General features: G+C 47.7%; 2 protein-coding genes across 2 annotated transcripts in view; both read right to left on the bottom strand.

Moving 5' to 3' along the window:
• Positions 1-1,279: 1,279 nt before the first annotated feature.
• Positions 1,280-11,739, bottom strand: SAV1 (salvador family WW domain containing protein 1; the record flags this gene model as incomplete). The annotated part of the gene is made up of 5 exons (XM_079537637.1): positions 1,280-1,481; positions 3,536-3,679; positions 4,961-5,231; positions 10,456-10,902; positions 11,646-11,739. The coding sequence occupies 5 exons, from the start codon at positions 11,737-11,739 to the stop codon at positions 1,280-1,282; spliced, it is 1,158 nt and encodes a 385-aa protein (XP_079393763.1).
• Positions 11,740-16,114: 4,375 nt separating this feature from the next.
• Positions 16,115-19,011, bottom strand: part of NIN (ninein) — a gene marked incomplete at its 3' end in the record, with an annotated part of 45,859 nt that continues 42,962 nt past the window's right edge. Inside the window, exons 28-29 of the mRNA XM_079537517.1 lie at positions 17,281-17,394; positions 16,115-16,324 (exon numbers count right to left, since the gene is read on the bottom strand). Of these exons, the coding sequence (XP_079393643.1) occupies positions 16,115-16,324; positions 17,281-17,394 (324 nt within the window). The remainder of the gene's footprint in view (positions 16,325-17,280; positions 17,395-19,011) is intronic.

The raw sequence follows: 19,011 nt of genomic DNA on the forward strand, positions 1-19,011 counted from the left end.
ATCTTATGTCCAGATACTTGAACGGGTTATAACACGTAACTACAGTTTGTTTATTTTCTTCAATTACAGCAACGTAATTAAAAATGTATTAACTTGCTCTGTCAGCAGCCGTGAGGACACTTATGCTATGGTATGTTCGTGATATTGTAAGGAAAGCTACTGTTCCATTTGTAACTGATGCACACGGTCTCACTTTGTACGAGTGTTGGAGAAAGTCTCACTGTATTTCTGTATATATATCCGTTGTAGTGCGTAGCAATGTGTCCAGCAGTTCTTTTATTGTCCCAACTATTAAAGTTTGCTTTTTGTTCCTAAGGAGTCGGCTCTGGAGGCTGCGCGCTGCTCAGGTCTGAACCTTTGGTTTGGCCCCTGGGGCAGCAGAAATGAGCTGATCACCCCCCGGCTCATTAAACAAAGTGATTTTTATTGAATTCATAGGATTTACAAGAAACGTCTTTTTCTTTTTGTCTGCAACCGTGTTTTTTATTGCACTAAAAAGAAATCCATAAATAACATTTCAGGACAGTCGATGAACCAGATGAGAACAGCGGTGACGCTCACTCGCTGTACACATAAAAATTTCCCCCAGGTAAGGAACCCAAACAGAAGACACAGCTCGGTTCAAAAAGAGCAGTAAGAAAGGAGGAGGTGGGGACCCATCCCTGACGTTTCCAGGTGCGGGGCTGGCGCTCACACGCTGCACTGGGGAAGCTCTGCAGTGAGGTTGGTCCTTAAGGAGGGTCAGCGTTTCCCCCTCTGCCGCCTGCGAGGTGGGGTAGGAAAGCTAAAGGAACAACGAAGTAAAAAAATAAGGCAACTCCCACTTTGCTGGTGTGAAGCACGTGGCAGCTCTGTGTGCTGCAGGACTGGAACAGTGCGCCGTCCATTAAAGCTGTAAGCAGAGCTCACAGGAAGGCCTGAGGGAAAGCGGTGCTTTGCATCCAGGGCCTTTCTGGTAACTGCATCTATTGCTGCTTCAAAACACGCAGTCAGCTCCTCCGTAATACAGCCGACTGCTAGGAAAGGAGAGCAGAATCAGCTCTCTGCTCCAGCTCCACGCTGGTTTTCAGCATAATAAACTAGTTTTTGTATGGAAAAAGATTAACAAACGTTTCTCATTTGTATAAACAATACATAATACATGTAGAAAAATATTCAAGAGGATAATAACAAAGGTGCAATGTCAACAAAAATAAGCTGCCTTTTCAACCAAAGCACTTCTTTATGAACTGTGGGGGCTTCTGAAAGCTCCTGGCCTCCCCTGTGTCCGTGGGGCAGCTCAGAAGTTCTTGCCATGCTGCTGGGCGTACCACTGCTGCCGCTGCTTGCGGTGCTCCAGCTCGGTGAGCAGAGCCTGCCTGTAGGCTTCATACAGCTTCACAATGCGCTCCAACTCCTTCATGAAGAGCAGCTTCAGCATGCCCTGGTACGTGTCCAGGTCTGCCAGCTGGAACAGCTCCCACTTCAGGATGTGGTCGTACCTGGAGTGGCACAGAGGGTTACCTGTGGCTGCTGCGCTGCCCTGTGTTTGTTCTGCGCTGCTTTCGCTTGCTGCATCTCAAACCGTGGGGCACGAGTCCCATGGGACAAGGGGAGGAGAGGACCAGGTAGCATCAGTGAGGAGAAACAGCCCTAATTAGTGGCCACGTCACCTCGGTGCCAAACCTCTGGCTGACAGTGAGCTCCCCTGGGCAGCCCCCAGCTGCTGAGCACCACAGCTTTGCTCTGTACGAGATGCTGCATCCTTCCTGCAGGTTCATTATTTCCTGCTCCTTCCCCACACCTCTAAACATCTGTAATTCACCTGCGATGCGATTTTCTCATCTTGGGTATCAGCAGCTGACAAGGCAGCTGCTGAAAGAACGAGACACAAGATGGAATGAGCAGAGCTATGAGATCCTGGTTACATGCAGAAAGACAAAGGTTCTGATCCGTGCTTCAAAAGAGGTGGGGAAGGATCTGAACTGCAATCTCTGTTCCACGGAAGGCACTGTCAGATTCCCCACCCTCAGTGCCCCGCACATGAAGTCCACCAAACTCCCAGAGCACCGACCAGGTGCTCCTGCTGACTGCAAGGATGGATAAACACAGTGTGCAGGTTTAGCTGTTCTTTAAGGAGCCCTCAAGTCAGCTGCTACCTCTCCCCCTCCCTTTCCCAGTACAAAATCAGCACGAAACAGGGTTTGCTTCTTCACATTTGAGATTGCCACAAACTCCAGGGTTTGTACCAGCACTGCTTCAGCTGAAGAAAGGTAAAAGGTAAAAGTGTGTGATTTTGGGTTCCTCCCAACACTGATTTCAGTGTCCCAGCCTTTCAGAATGTCTCTGAGAATCTTACAGTGCTAACCTTCAAGTTTCAAGAGGAGAACCAGCAAGAACCTACACAACACAGGCTGAAATACTTAAAACTGCGTTGTCTAGATGTGCCAAAGACCTAAATAAAGAAATGCAGCTGCAGCCAAAACCTAGAAGTATTTCTAGGAACTCAGCCCTCTCCCAGGTTACAGGAACTCAGCACGCCCATGCTGCACGAGCACACCACTGGATTGTAGGTGCACTTAAATTGGGGTGGGTTTGCCAGCAGCCATGAGAAGTAATCAAACCCACTGCAATTACACGAAATAGAAGCAGCTGAAAACTTCAGCTGCAAGTCACTGACTGCCACACGGTCTGACAACTCCCAACTGCGCCCTGCTGCACGGCTCAGTCTCACCACGTTCTCCTCAGGAAGAAGTAGATGGTTTTATAGGTACTGAAATGCCACCTGGATGCTTTTAGGAACTGATTTTCTACTCAGTGTCAGTCTTCTGCAGAGCTGCAGCCATCAGAACACGTTTCATTGCATTGACTCAGATTGAGTCCTGGAGAAGATCCCCTGCTCCTAAAAATACCCCGTGTCATTTATAAGCCATGGGGTGCCATCCTCACACTGAAAGTAAAGCCCCCAGTTCTGCAGGGAGTGTTAAGCAACGCCCCATGCAAAGCCAACCCATAGAAGCGGTCTCCAATCTTCTGCTAAGACACAGATAAAGACCAGTTGTGCTTTTTTCCAACTTACCCATTTCCACCTGGATGAGTCAAGAGTCCAGTCCACTTACCAGGCCAATTTTTGCTATGTTTTTGGGAGATGTAAGTGTCATACGTATGACTTAGATCAAAATGTATATAACACGGGTTATATGCATGGCGAGTGATCTAATATAGTATACTAATTAATATCTCATAATATATACGAACTATATATGTTTTAAAAGCACATTCTGACAGCAGTTTGTTGAATGGGCGATTGAGCAACAAAAATTACAGGTCTGAAGTGTTCAGACTGAATCCTCAGCCACTCAATTTAGTCTGACTGTATTTCTGATAAGAAAAACCCAGCACAAATTCCTCATCCACTGTCAGCAGCAGCTCTCACTCAATTATGGAACAGCCAGCAGCTGGAGCTCTACTTTCAGACAGCAGAATCCACTTGGATTCTGTCTAAACGATGCAGGTGTAATGTGGTGCAAAATAAGAGTAAAGAAAACCAGCTTACTTGACAGGAGCCCTGGCGTAGACCTGCAGCCAGTCTGGAATCTCTGCAGTGTGGTAGGGGTTTGCAGGGACGAGGAGAGGCTGGCTTCTCTCTGCCTGCTGGGGCTGGTAGGTCACTGGGGGAGGCTGGTCGTAACGGGGAACGCTGTGTGGAGGAAGGCAGAGAAATTCAGCAAGCAGCAAGCAGGATGTCCTGCTCTCATTAAGACAGAGATGGACTTCCTGCAGTATAGCAAGAAGGATCAAACAGCAGAAATTGACTGGTAGATTTGGTGCGTGCTAACTTGATTTTACCTTCATGTTTGAAGCAGCTAAAATATCTTTGCATCCCAGAGATGACTTACTTGGGTTTCAGAGACAGCTTCCCAGAACATCAATCAAGTTTACCTTCAGTCCAAAACTCAATTCTGCTCTCAGCAGCTTGGCTATTTCACCAGCAGTCACAGAGAACAGCTGCTTTATTTTAGTAAGGTAAGAATAATACAGTTTCTAAACTGAACTAACAGAAGAGACAGAAACCAACAATTACAGCTTTAAAAGTCTCAGTTCAGAAGCAGTAAAGTTTACTTTTGAAAAATAAGCTGGTTTTGGCACATAGTATGTGAGGCAAAAGCAGTTCATAGAATCACATCACAGAATCACAGAACAGCCCGGGTTGGAAGGGAGCTCAAGGGTCACGAAGCTCCAACCCCCCTGTGCCATGCAGGGCCACCAACCTCCCCATCTCACAGCAGCCCAGGCTGCCCAGGGCCCCATCCAACCTGGCCTTCAACACCTCCAGGCATGGACGGGGCATCACAGCCTCTCTGGGCAGCTGTTCCAGCACCTCACCACTCTCACAGCACACAACTTCCCCCTCACATCCAACCTCCAGCTGCCCTCCCTCAACTCCAAACCATTTCCCCTTGTCCTGCTGCCATCTCCCCTTTCCAAGAGCTGACTCCCCTCCTGTCTGCAGGCTCCCTTTAGGTACTGCAGGCTGCACTGAGCTCACCCCGCAGCCTTCTTTTCTCCATGCTCAACAAGCCCAGCTCCCTCAGCCTGTCTTTGTAGTGGAGGTGCTGCAGCCCCTGCTCATCTTTGTGGCTCCTCTGGACCCTCTCCAACAGCTCCCTGTCTTTCCTGGGGGCTCCAGACCTGCACACAGCACTGCAGCTGGGGCCTCACAAGAGCAGAGCAGAGGGGGACAATCACCTCCTGTCCCTGCTGCCACCCCTCTGCTGATGGAGCCCAGGACACCATTTGCCCTCCAAGCCACAAGAGCACACTGCTGGCTCACATTCAGCTTTTCATCCATCAAGACCCCCAGGTCCTCCTCTGCAGGGCTGCTCCCAAGAACTGCTCCTTCCAGTTCATGGATGCCATTTCTACATTCCCAGCTGAACCAGGACAAGGCCAATCACAACAAGCAAGCCTGCCACCGTACCTGGGAGCGCAGGGATGTTTGTATTGAGCTCTTTTATTGATGTGATCCACATAATACACTCCAAACTCTGCCGACTCCACTCTCTCCCAGCCCGGCGGCAGCCCCTCCCGCTCCAGGGGGTGGCTCCAGTGCGTGGTGTTGGTGTTGTGGTCGATGTAGTACTTCCTTCCTCTGATAGTCCAGTCCACCGACCAGCCAGGGGGCAGAGGTAAGTCTTCAGAGCTGTGATTTGTGAGATTTCCTAGGGACGTAGCAGCAACTCTCCCGATGCCTAAAGACAGAAAATCCAGGTGTTTACCTCAACGGGTAGCATCTCAAACCAACGTTCCCCCCTCCACAGACACAGGGCACAATGAACAACGCTGCCAGGTTTCCAGGACACCCCTGTATACATTCGTAAAAGAAATCCTGCTCAGGTTATGATCATAGACTTGGACTGCCTGGAAAAGAAATCACATGATAGCAAAGTTTTCCAGATTAACCACTGAAGAACAGTAACACAAGCAGGAGGGAAGAGTCAGGCTCGTGCAGTGCAGCCATCAGCAGCCATTCCAGTTTCCTCTGCCCTTTCCTCCTATGTCCTGTGGACACTCAGGGCTGTTCTATCAGCTCCCTTCCAAAGAAAAATGAGGGAAAACAACCAAGTGAAGCAATCAAAACTTCCACAGATGTCTTTCACCTTCTGGGTGCCTACTGAATGTGCTCCTGCTGGCTGTGCTGGCCCAAACTCAACTCTACTCAAGGCATTTCCTTCAGTTATCTGCAATTCTACAGTTATTCAGTCTTTGGATAAACAAAATTCCAATTACCTTTTCATCAAATGCATCTATTCACCCTCAGCACTCAGGGTTTGTACATTACTATTTCCTCACAGCCACAAGAAGGGGTGTGGGAGCTCCTTTCCCCAGCCTCTTGAAGTCAGGAAGAGATATGACCATAAATGCTGTGTTAGCCAATGAGGAACACATCCCTCTGCTTGTTTTGCACAGCTAACATTTTGGTGCACTTATTCCTGAGTGGAAGGAAAAGGCACAGCCTTTCAGGTACAGAATTCACTCCGAATGACAACAGGAAGAGCAGAGCAGCAGAAAAGCTCTTGTATTTCTCAGCAAACTCCACACTCCTGTCGGATGACCACAGGAACGGCTCCTTCCACCAGCACACACACAGCCCTTACCTGCAGAATGGCAGACTGAGAACCAGCTGGGCTGTGATTCCAGTGACAGATCAACGTCATCACCAACGAAAAGGTTTCAAAGCAACAGAATGAACAGAAGGGAGTAAACGCAAGCAGTTCCTCCTGAGTTCTGCCCTGCAGGAGGCATCTGCTCACCTACAAACCCATTTCTGGCCTGCGTGTGCTCTGCACTGCACAGCCTCAGTTTCTCCCCTTGTGAGAGCACTCACCCACTCACCAGCTTTGTGAAGGCAGGCTAATAGCTGTGTCCACGTGACAGCTCCATCCTCATTAGGATTAAGCAACTCAGCCCTCTACTTCCAGTGAGAAGGAGCATGCGAGCTGCTGCCTGACCTTTAGCCATGCTGGGGCCAGGGAGAGCATTTCAAACCCTAGCCATGGTTACACCACTGGTTTTGTTTGCATTCCAATGACAAAATACCAACATTTAAGCTTCTTGAAAATACTGCACTCTGGGTAAGAAGTGCAAATAAACAACGAATATTAAACCACAAATCCAAATACCCAGATCTGACAGAGGGGAACGGTTTCCATAAAGGTATAAACATATTTTGCTGCTCTCCCCACCAGCATTTTGTCTAGTTGTGCTTTTTAAAGAGTTCCTCCCACTCGAATTCCTTCATGATTGCAGCAGCAAATACAAATGGATTTGATTCATGGGGTAAAGGTGAATGTTTCTTTAACACTTTAAGGCTGGTATCAGAAGTTGCCCAAGGCAGGATGACGAACAGGCAGGAAGCCACCCTCAAGTTCTGCTGCCACAAGGCCAGTGCGTGCTAAAGAGAGCCAACGAAGGCTGGAGGATGGACTCAGGTAAATAGGAAAGCCAGCATCTGATCACACGCAGAACTGCTATGGGAAGCAGGGCAAAAAGCAAAGCCATGCCTTGCTGGCAGGACAGCGTGGGCAGCTCTGCTTCTGCAGCAGCAGTCACCTCCAGCTGCATGGCTTCTGCCCTCAGTACACTGGGATGTCAACCTCAGAACTGCCATATACAGGTCAGAGGTGCTCAGCTCACCACTCAAAGGGGTATAAATAAACTCTGAGGGCTTGGCTACAAGTTAGTTCCAATCTATGCTATAGATATAACAGTCTGTGACAGACCCACAGAACGGCCCGGGTTGGAAGGGACTCAAGGGTCATGAAGCTCCAACCCCCCTGTGCCATGCAGGGCCACCAACCTCCCCATTTCACAGCAGCCCAGGCTGCCCAGGGCCCCATCCAACCTGGCCTTCAACACCTCCAGGGACGGACGGGGCATCACAGCCTCTCTGGGCAGCTGTTCCAGCACCTCACCACTCTCACAGCACACAACTTCCCCCTCACATCCAACCTCCAGCTGCCCTCCCTCAACTCCAAACCATTTCCCCTTGTCCTGCTGTCATCTCCCCTTTCCAAGAGCTGACTCCCCTCCTGTCTGCAGGCTCCCTTTAGGTACTGCAGGCTGCACTGAGGTCACCCTGAAGTTCAACCACAGACCTCCCCAAACCTTTCACCTGGAGGACAGAGATGGTGAGGAAAGATGAGGAAGGTCTCTTAGAATGAAGCTGAAACCAACACTTATAAAAATAAATTTAAAAAAATCACGAAATGCCACAGAGGTAACTGAACACACAACACTGGGAAATGAGTGAGGGCACTTTTCAGGAAAACCACTCACACCAGTTAGGAATTAAAATAAATCTGACAAGAATAAGAAAGGGAAGGTGTGGAGAAATGAATCAGTGACACGACTTGAAGGAGAAACATCAATGCAATGCAACCCTGTCGCCTCCTGAAAAAATCAAGACATTTGCTTCATGCTGAATTGTTTGAGTGTGAGGATGTCAGTGAGAAGACATTTCAATTTACTTTGTAAAGGGCTCCACTGAGGTGAAAATCTTACAAACAGTGGTGGAAACGTGTAGGGAAGAGGTGATCCAGACCAAGGCAAGGGATGCAGAAGGCCTGACTGTGCTGGAGACAAGGAGAGAGGAACTGGCAATTAGAGGGACTGGTGCTGCTCAAGGGAAACAAGGCTGCAGAACAGTGGTGGCTGAAATCAGACTGAGCTTAGCTGCCAGGGGAAGGAAATAAGGAGATATGAGGTTTTCTTATGGTTGACCACATGGTACTTCTACTGATATAAAGTAACACTGATTCTTCAGAGGACAGAAGGCCAGAGGTTAACACTCTTATTGCAGTGAAACTACAGGTGGAGCCTAAGAGTCCACGTCCTGTGTTGAGATGAAAGGTAAAAGCAGAGGAGAAGGGATAATGTGTTGGTTCACCTCTCTGGATTATTTCCTGCATATACGTGAGACTGAATGCTCATCCACCATGAAATCTGTCCAAGCTGTTAACTGCAAACACACACAAGTGACAAAGACCAAAACCCACCAGCAGCTCCTTGTTTTCCAAAGGCTAAGAAGGCCTGGAGACAGACAAGAGAGAAAAGCCTGCTGAGAGAGAAAGCTGTGTTGCTTCAGCTGAGAAAGACACAGCTGAAAAGTCCTGCGTTCTGCTTGTATTAACAATTTGCTAGATTAACTTCACCGTCAAACTAACAAGTGGAGCTCCACCTCTGCATCTACAACACAGCAATACTGGTTTTGAAATCTCCCTTCCTGTCCCACAGCAGAAGCCAACAGGTGCTGCTATGAGGACCAGGTACATATTTAATGATGAGCAGCCAACAGATGGATGGCTTTCCTGCACAGTCTAGAGAGCCCCACGTAGTTAGCCAGCATTTAGCAAAGTTAAGGATGAAGTAGCAAGTCTGAAACATCAGCACCTCAAAATGCACTGCCTGCCAGCAGCAATGCCAGCACTGCTCTCCTTCGTTGGAACACCTCTGTGTTACAAACAAACACCACCACCAAAGCGTTGTCAGCTTTTTAACTCCATCCTCAGCCTCACTGCTGCCATTTTTACCAGCAGATTGCAAGCCACAATGAACTAACAGCATATTTCACTACATTATTCACAGGTCTGAAGTGCTTCTTCCAAACTCCTCACTGAACATCACTTCAGCAATATAAACATCACTCCAACACTGCCTGTAAGGTCACCTTTCTATGGGTAACACTGACATCCCACGTTTCTCATCTCAGTACACCTACAGCAGCATGACATACAAACCAATGGCTCTTCTGAGTCATCACAGTTAACCAAATACTTCAAAAATAAATATTTAAGGGATTTTTATATCTGATTCTCTTGTGCCAGCAGAAAAATGTGACAAGTCCTTCCTGCAAAGGGAGTGTGTGAGTATGATTCTTCCTCAGTCACACAGAATCAAAGAACGGCCCGGGTTGGAAGGGAGCTCAAGGATCACGAAGCTCCAACCCCCCTGTGCCATGCAGGGCCACCAACCTCCACATTTCACAGCAGCCCAGGCTGCCCAGGGCCCCATCCAACCTGGCCTTCAACACCTCCAGGGATGGACGGGGCATCACAGCCTCTCTGGGCAGCTGTTCCAGCACCTCACCACTCTCACAGCACACAACTTCCCCCTCACATTCAACCTCCAGCTGCCCTCCCTCAACTCCAAACCATTTCCCCTTGTCCTGCTGCCATCTCCCCTTTCCAAGAGCTGACTCCCCTCCTGTCTGCAGGCTCCCTTTAGGTACTGCAGGCTGCACTGAGGTCACCCTACAGCCTTCTTTTCTTCAGGCTGAACAAGCCCAGCTCCCTCAGCCTGTCTTCATAATATTACAGTATTACAAGCCAAAAAGAATTCAGGCACTAGGAAATGAATTTCAGCACTAACTACAAGCCAATTTGTTAATTACACAAAACAGTCATTACTCATTGTTCAACAACAAATAATTCTTTATAAAATTAACAAAAATCAAATGACACAATGATATTCTGGGCTTGTTTAGCTTGGAGAAGAGAAGGCTCCAGGTAGACCTCACTGTGGCCTTCCAGTGCTTGAAGGGAGCGGATAAACAGGAGGGGAACGGCTGTGTGTGAGGGTGGATGGTGATGAGACAAGGGGAATGGCTTTAAAGTGAGACAGAGGAGGTTTAGGTTGGATATGAGGAGGAAGTTTTTCAGCCAGAGGGTGGTGAGGCACTGGCACAGGTTGCCCAAGGAGGCTGTGGATGCCCCATCCCTGCAGGCATTCAAGGCCAGGCTGGATGTGGCTCTGGGCAGCCTGGGCTGCTGGTTGGCGACCTGCACACAGCAGGGGTTGGAGCTGGATGAGCACTGTGCTCCTGTGCAACCCAGGCCATGCTGTGATGCTATGAAATACCTCTGTACCTGAAGCTGTTCAGTGACATGTGAAGGGCAGCAATGAACCCATCCTCACCTGAGGTGCGCCGGCCATGGTTGTGAGACATCCTCTGGAAAAGCTCCCCGCTGTGCTCGTAATACCTGTAGTCCTCATGCAAGCGATCGTTCAACTGACGTCTCCTCTGGGCATCATAGAAGTGATCATAATAGTAACAACGTGTGCCAGCATCTCCGTTTTCCAAAACCGAATTGGTTTCTGCTAGAAAGGACTGGGAGGAAGAGCCATATTCTCTAGCAACATCAGCTAAACTTCGAGCAAAGTAGGAAGGCGCAGACAGTCTGTTGCTTTCACGCCTCATTATTTCTTGTGGCGGCCTCTGCACCGGCGTTCGAAGGAAACTCTGGTTTCTGGAAACAGCTCCATCTCCACCAGAGCCATAAGCAGAAGGACTCGGGTCAGGAGGGCAGATATCAGTTCGTCTTGGAATGGTTGGACCGTGACGGATAAAGGAAGGCATCAGATCTGTTACGGCAGAGAAGGGAAATGAACTCTGCACGCACTTATGGTATTTGGTTAGCTACGGTGTCTGACTTACACCATGCAAGTGACTCCATTATAATGCCAGAACCCCTTTAAAGCACCTCTAATGCATACAGCAGCATAACGGTGGGGCTGCAGTTTGCACTGGCACAACAAAAGCCTGCACACACAGAAGCTATTGTCAAAGAAGCAGAGTTCTGACAGCAAAAGAAGCCAACACAAACAGCTCCCACCCAGAGAATCAAAGAATCACAGAATGGCCAGGGCTGGAAGGGACCTCAAGGATCACGAAGCTCCAACCCCCCTGTGCCATGCAGGGCCACCAACCTCCACATCTCACAGCAGCCCAGGCTGCCCAGGGCCCCATCCAACCTGGCCTTGAACACCTCCAGGGATGGACGGGGCATCACAGCCTCTCTGGGCAGCTGTTCCAGCACCTCACCACTCTCACAGCACTCAACTTCCCCGACACCCAACCTCAATCTGCCCTCCCTCAGCTTCAAACCATTTCCCCCTGTTCCCCCCCAGGCCCATTCACACAGCACTGATCTCTCCCCGCCCTGCAGCCCCCAGCCGCGCCCCGCTCAGCGCCGGGCGGCTCCCACAGGCCGTGCTGATGGCTGGCGGCCGGCTGAGGGCGCAGCCGAGCTCCGTGCCGTAACCGCGAGCCCTCCCAGCTCCGTGCCGCGCTCCCGCCCCGCCCCGCCCGGCGCTCGGTCACTCACTGCGGAGCAGCGGGCTGGTTTCCTTCTTCACGTACTTCCCCTGCACCTCGCCGGGCTTCGAGAGCTCCGTCCGCGTTTTCTTCCGCGACAGCATCCCACCTCCTCCTCCCGGCCCACTCCCGCCGCCCGCATGCCCGGCTCCGCTCCGCGCAGGGCCGGGCCGCCCGCGGCCCCCTCAGGCGCTCAGGGCGGCGGGCGGAGGCCGTGAGCGGGGGGCGGGCTGCGGGGCGCGGCCGCGGGGTGCCGTTAGGCGCGGGGCGTTGTGGGGGGAGGAGACGAGAGGAAGGATGAGGATAGAGCGGCGCGGCGGCGCGGGCGCGGCGCCCCCTGGCGGACTGGAGGCCGCGATCATTCCGGTTGGCAAAACCCTCTGAGATCCACACCCTCCGCCCGTACCATTTCCATAAAAGATGGAAAAAACAAACAAACAAGCAGACTAAAAAACAACCCCACAGCCACGAGCAAGAGTCTTACAGTGATTTCTTTTTATTTTTTACATTCATTATAAATAACACGTAGCTTGGTTCCTCCTGCTTTACATGGGGGTGCAAGGACAGCACATCACAACAGACCCAAGGAAAACAAACATACACGACCGTCTCCGTTTACACAGCAAACACGTCAGCAGTGGTGGCATCTCACACAGCAGGCAGTCGTGGAAAACCTGAGAGATGGTGATGCCATTTGTGTTGTACTTGACAGACCCAGGCTGTCCCCGGCTCTACCTCGCCTGTCATTTGGCTAAAAGTACGTTACAACCCTTTCTTTTGTCAGTCAGAATTGAAATATTTCCATTCTCTTTGTACCCGAAGTGGTAATGAGAGTATGCGTAGCAAAGAATGCTTTTATACCATTCTAAATTGACACGTAGGACTTCAACGGGGTGAATTCAGCTCACATCACATTTGATACGAATGCGATTCCTCTGCCCCTCCCAAAACTCAACCCTGCATACCCACATGCCTTGATTTTCACAGTGATTCATAAAGCGAGAGTTGAAAGCATTTAAAACACCTTCTGGCCATGAAGTAACTAATATCCTAACTGCTGTACCAAGGAGGCCCAGAAACTCAGTGATTTACCACACCACTAAATACTTTGGTATCTTTAAAATGCCTGCAGTGCACCGGAGACACATTCATGCACAAAAGACCACAAATGCTTTGCATGTTTGCATGTTTCTATGCTTATTTTCAGTAGCCTTGACTTTGTGGGACGAGCTGCTTATTTCTTGAGCTGACATAACAAGCAACACAACGCTGGTTGGAGCACCATGACCGTTCCCCCCGCCTGGGAAGGGTTTGTCCTGAATTGTCCTGCAGCAGCAAAAGTAGTACAGCATAGAAAGGCTCCAGCATGCGTAATGACAAAAGGCACTTCTGAGAATTCATTCGCACAAGCATTCCAATGAGATTTGAGTTTTTGCCCACTGTTTTCCTCCTGCACCCTTCTCCTATCCTTTCCAGTTGGTTAGGTTGATGTTTGGAAGAAAGAAACGTAGAAGGAGGCAGGATAGGGTGGGAAGAGGGACAGTTAGAACCCCTTTTCTCTGCTTCTCCCCTGTATTGCAGTGCTAACATCATAGCTTGGCTCCCTTTTTTTCGTAGAATCACAGAGTCATTTAGGTTAGAAAACACCTCCAAGATCCCCCAAACCCAACCAGCCCACCGTGCCCACATCCCTCAGTGCCACATCTCCATGGCTTTGGAACACCTCCAGGGACAGTGACCCCTCACTCCTGGACAACATATGAAATGGTGTTAGTATGTACTAGCTAATAATACATTTCCAAACACAGTTCTGATCATCTGAACCATACCACGTGTTGTTTCCTGGAAATAGTTTGAAACTTTGCTAATTTCCATAGGGTAAGCATAGTTCAAGGTGTGCTCAGTTACCACACTGCTAACACACAGCCCTGGTACCCACACACAGAGGTGTAGCATGAAGCACCGCACAAGTTGCCCAGAAAGGTGGTGGGGTCCCATCCCTGCAGACATCCAAGGTCAGAGGATGGGTTCTGAGTGTCCATGTCCACTGAGGGGAGTGGGACCAGATGGCCTTTAAGGGTCCCTTCCAACTCAAACTGCTCTATGATTACAACTGATACCACTTACAGATTAATACAGAATCACAGAATCATAGAATGGCCTGGGTTGCAAAGGAGCACAGTGCTCATCCAGCTCCAAGCCCCTGCTGTGTGCAGGTCACCAACCAGCAGCCCAGGCTGCCCAGAGCCACATCCAGCCTGGCCTTGAATGCCTGCAGAGATGGGGCATCCACAGCCTCCTTGGGCAACCTGTTCCAATATTAAAAGAAGGATCTCTCAACTTCAAATTTTAAAATCAAGCTCCAACTCATGTCAGTGCTATTTGTCACCGTGTTTTTGCAGCGGAGATTTACAAGATATGTGGATCTCTGAGATTACATAGACAAATAACCAGTACAGGCATTCACAACAGCAGAATAGTGAAATAATTTAAAAGGAAATTTTTGTTCCTCCAAGACATTCTGCCACTATGGTATGTCTTTTTCTATAAGGCAATGGAGGAGGAGAAGAGGAGGTCATACCCAGCAAGTGCAGTTCAGTCCCTCAGCCCTGTGAGTGGCAGGTAACCCTTTAGACAAAGGCAGCATCCCCTACAGCCACACTGCTGAGTGAAAGTCACCTTCCATAGGTTACCCAGCAGGGTGTGGGCAGTTGCATCCCAATGTCCAGGAGACAGCTGCCACGTCACAAATGCTGTCACAACTGTCACCTTGCTAGTAGTCCCAGAGATAAAGCTCCCATCTTCCCCTCCTGCACCCACGATTTATGCATATTTAAAGAGGTCCAGTTTCAAGTATTGCCACTATGGCCCCTTTCACTGGTTTTATTTACAATAAGTACACCTTACTGGTCTGATGGAGACCAGCATTTGTAAGGAAAGCTAGCATCACATTTAGACCGTTGGTAATAATTGGTTATAATCAGCTCCAAAGCGTGTGAGCTCTCATTCAGCGACTGCTGTTGGGCCCATCTCACTCCTGAAGGCGATCCCAAAAAGCCTGCATTCCCCATGAACTCGTCAGATAGGAGGTGTAATCACCACCTGTCATTACAGGACTGTGTGCTCTTCAGCCTTCCTGACTGCAGCACCACTGCAGGTTGCTCAGGGAGCACGAAGGCAATACTCGACTGAACGTAATTCTGTTCATCCTGCTCTCCCTAGCACATGTTAACCTCCATCTATTGACATCAACATCCGCATCTATTAAACTGAAGGAAACGAATGTCTTATTCCCTGAGTTCTTTGTATTCACATCGAGTTTGTTTCCTCACCGTTAATTGCAAACTTAGCTTCTGTACTCAGACCCACTACAGAAGACACGTCCTTGCAAATCACCACATCACACTGAGCACTGCGTTAGTGACAGAGGTCTGTGAGGCCTGATCACAGCATGGCCTGGGTTGCAAAGGAGCATGATGCTCATCCAGTTCCAACCCCTGCTGTGTGCAGGTCACCAACCAGCAGCCCAGGCTGCCCAGAGCCACATCACTAAGTTCCCCTCTTCCTTCTTCTGCCAGCTGTGTAATAATATTCCACCACTATACTGAATGCACAACTTACATTTCTTCGCTTCTGTTTGGTGAAGAAACTCTTCTATTGTTTTGTATTTAAAAAAAAAAAAAGGCCTGTACAATTTCTTAAAAAAAATAATAATAATAAAAAAAGAGCAGTAGTCTTTATTTGCCACCTGGGACATTTCTCCAGATAAAACACAGTTACGTCAGTTGGAGGCAGTAGTCTATTTATGCATTTTTGACTGCTTTTCTTCTGTGGAGAAACAGCCATGAGGAATAACCCAGATTCCTAATGCAGAAGTGGAGCATATTGCTTTACAGAAACTAGAATCGTATTGCAGGATACAGACAACACCAGGAAAGTCTTGCTTTCAATAGCAATTCCATCAGCAGTATTCAGACTGTAGATGTCCCTCCTCGTTCCCTGTTCCAGTTGGAGCAGACCTACAGGTCCCTTCCAACTCAGATGAGCCTGATTATATTATAATTATATTACTAGGTTTGGACCAAGAAGTATCCCAGAAAACCAAAAGGGTTTTAAAGTCATTAGTTCAATACCAGCAGTTTGTGCTTCGACCTAAATAGAAATAATCAATTCAGTATATTCAGCATTCGTGTTTTAAATTAAAACCAAAGTATCAAAATAAGTTAACCTAGAAAAACATCCTTTTTTTTTTTTTTTTACATAGCAAAGATTACTTTTAGCCAAAACTGAGCAGAAAAATAGTTTGGGAATAAACATAAGGATCTCTGTAGGCAGTGTCTGCTTGGGATTTAGCTCTGCCACCCCTTGGAGGCATCTCTTAACTAAAGGTTCACCAATACAAAAAGGCAACGCAGTGAAAAGCTGAAATATTACAATTCCAGTAAAGTGCACGGGATTGCGGCGTACTTTGGGGCTTTGCTATGACCTTAACTCAGCTGCTGAACTGAAAGATGGGGATGCCAAGTTCTTTACGATCTTATTGAGGTTGGCGATCTTCTCTTCTAGTAAATAGTTTTTCTTCTCGGCAGTTTTCTGGCGCTGCTCCGTCATCTCCAAAGCCTTCAGCAGTTGAGCGTTCTCAACATAGAGATCCTTGACCACTGCGTCTGCTTTGGTGTTCTTGGAAAGCTGAACCGTGAGCGAAACGTTATTACCCAGCACACAAACAGCAACAGAAAAACGAAAAGCTTTTTTAAATGGTCAGGAGGCACAGCTGAACGCCCTCATTTTAACGTACCCAAGGCAGACAACCCGCCCTCTCATTCTCTACTCTCATCTGTTACAAACTAGACGTTTACGGAGTCATCACGGATGCTATGAACGTTTTGAAACTGGAAAGTCTTTGCAAGGAACTTGAAAGATCATGCAGATGTTGGAGGGCTTCAAATGACCCTTTTCCATTTGCCCTGTAAGGACAGGTGTGCTCCACGTGCTCATCGGTCCCACACAGGTCATTCCACACAGGTTTGGGCCACCCTATCAAATCAGGGAAAGCAGCTCGACATCTGTCTATCTACACTGGAGAAGCAATTTGGCATGAGACCGCATTGGTGTAGCTTCTCCTTAAAATGAGAGGGGAGATTGCACCTCGACAGAGGGCAGGCGTTCTCTCCAACGCTATCGTGTCACTCCCTGCTAAGGGTACAAAAGACCCTATTGAGAATTTCTGAAGAAGACAGACCAGAGCAAGAACAGAAACCCCAAAATCTTATCGAGCAAAGGATGTGTTGGTTCAGGGGGTGTGGAAAAACCAGTTCTGTAATCCCTGTATTCTTCAGAAAATTCCTTAGTCCTTTGTAAGCAACTTCTCCAGCTAAAATACTTGGCCCAATTTCACATTTGTTTCCTGACTTAAAGTGTGCCTGCATACCAAACATGCATAGCTTTTAGGGAATTAATGAGCGATTAATTCAGACTTCAGTTTGAATTTCTGTGAAGTTTTGGGCAAATATGTTGGCTAAGAAGAACCCAAAGAAAAATGTCTTTAACTTTCTTCTCAGCAAGAGCAATGTTGTGGCTTTTGCCTGCTTAGCTTTTTACAGAAGCAACGGGGAAGATTTGGGGAAAAGGGCAAGAAGGCTTACTTGTTCCTTCAGCTGATTTACTTTATCTTGGAGAAGCCTCTTCACGAGCCTCAGTTTCTGTTCAACATCCATCATCCGCTCTTCCATCATCTTTAGAAGCTGCTCATGGCCCCCCTAGAAAGCAAAAGAAAAGAAATCTGTTCACAAAGGTCAGGTCACACTCAGTGCTATCCTTCCTTTCACTTCATGCAGAAGAAATGTGCTGCCACTCCACGTTTGTGTTCATTTTAAAGAGTCAACACAGTTAATAAACAGATCATGGAAGCAATGTTTAAAGGACATTCATGGCATTAAATCTAAGTTACATGTTAGATTACTTTATATAAGACAAATCAATATAAAATTCTAAGTTCTGTATCAACTGTGATAACTGGACCTGGATAGATTCCCTTTTTCATTCTTTGGATGCTGATCTGTATTAGGGGAAAAAAAAAAGAAAAGAGGCAGTCATGCTGGCTTGTTACTTTGACCGTAACTCTTCATTCCAAAGGCCTTTCAAAATTCAATTATACCCTAAAATCAGCACATTATTATTCCAATCCTGATTTTTACTTTATTTGAGTAGTTGTACAAGGCTAAAACTTCTGAATAATCCAATGTGCTTTTGTTATTTTTCTTGAGCGAGGCAGTGGGTAAACCTAACTACAATCAAAACAAACCACAGACGTCAGTTTAGTGAGAACTATTGGTGATAAGTGGATGGTTGGACTGGATGATCTCCTAATATTTTCCAACCTTGGTGATTCCATGACTCTAGGAGAATGCCTGTTGCATCAACAGTTTGAATGCAAGTCTCCCAAATAAGTCAGAAACAGCAGAACTGTGAGGAGTCAGCTGTTCATCTTAACTGCTGTAGAAACACCCTGTTGGATGGATTGATTCAAGTCCACTCAAGATTTTATTTGTTGGAACTCCAGAAGCTCCTAAGTCTAATTATGGAGCTGCATGACTGCTTAGCTTATAAAGACATCAAAAAATGTTGCATTAGTGTCACCCAGAAAGCAGAGTTAAAGAGCTGCTGGGCTGGGTGCGTTTCTAACTTTTAATACATACTACTAAAAGGAATTCCAGCAAAGTCATCTTTGTTATCTTCTGTAACTTAATTGGAATTCAAGACCATGGCTGGGCATTACACATCGTACTTGGCACACTTGGAGCCTTGAGGGAGTGGTTCAGTGGAATCTAAGAACTAGATGAGTGGTCTTAATGTCCGTGATCCTTGATTTTTGGCTTGAAGATAATTTGAGAGCGTTCTACCTAATTTCACACTTCATGCTTGATGGGAGAAGCCAGCTCAAGCTTTTAGAAAGATAAAAAAGATAACCCTTAAAGAAGCGGTTGTTGACCTCAAATTATTAGTAATAAATCTCATTTAATCTAGTATTTGGAGACAGGAGAAAAGCGCTAAGGAACATCATCTGAGAAACAAGTCTGATCATTTTCCCCTTTCCTGCCACTACCCTTTTTACTTGATGGTCCCAGCAATAGGATCTCAGTACTACGGAAACTCTTGTCTCAAATGTGCTTCAACACGTCCTGGGGAAGCAGAACATTCCTTATCAAAGTACATCCTCTACTGCAAATCTTCCCCAGAAGTCACATGATAGAACCACAGCACGGTTGGGTTGGAAGGGACCCTAAAGCCCATCCAATCCCAACCACCAGCTCAGGTTGCCCAGGGCCCCATTCATGAAGAAATTCAACAGTGTTGTCTAAAACTTGTTAATTCTT

This window comes from Tetrao urogallus, assembly GCF_951394365.1.
Source record: "Tetrao urogallus genome assembly, chromosome: 6".
Taxonomy (NCBI): Eukaryota; Metazoa; Chordata; class Aves; order Galliformes; family Phasianidae; genus Tetrao; species Tetrao urogallus.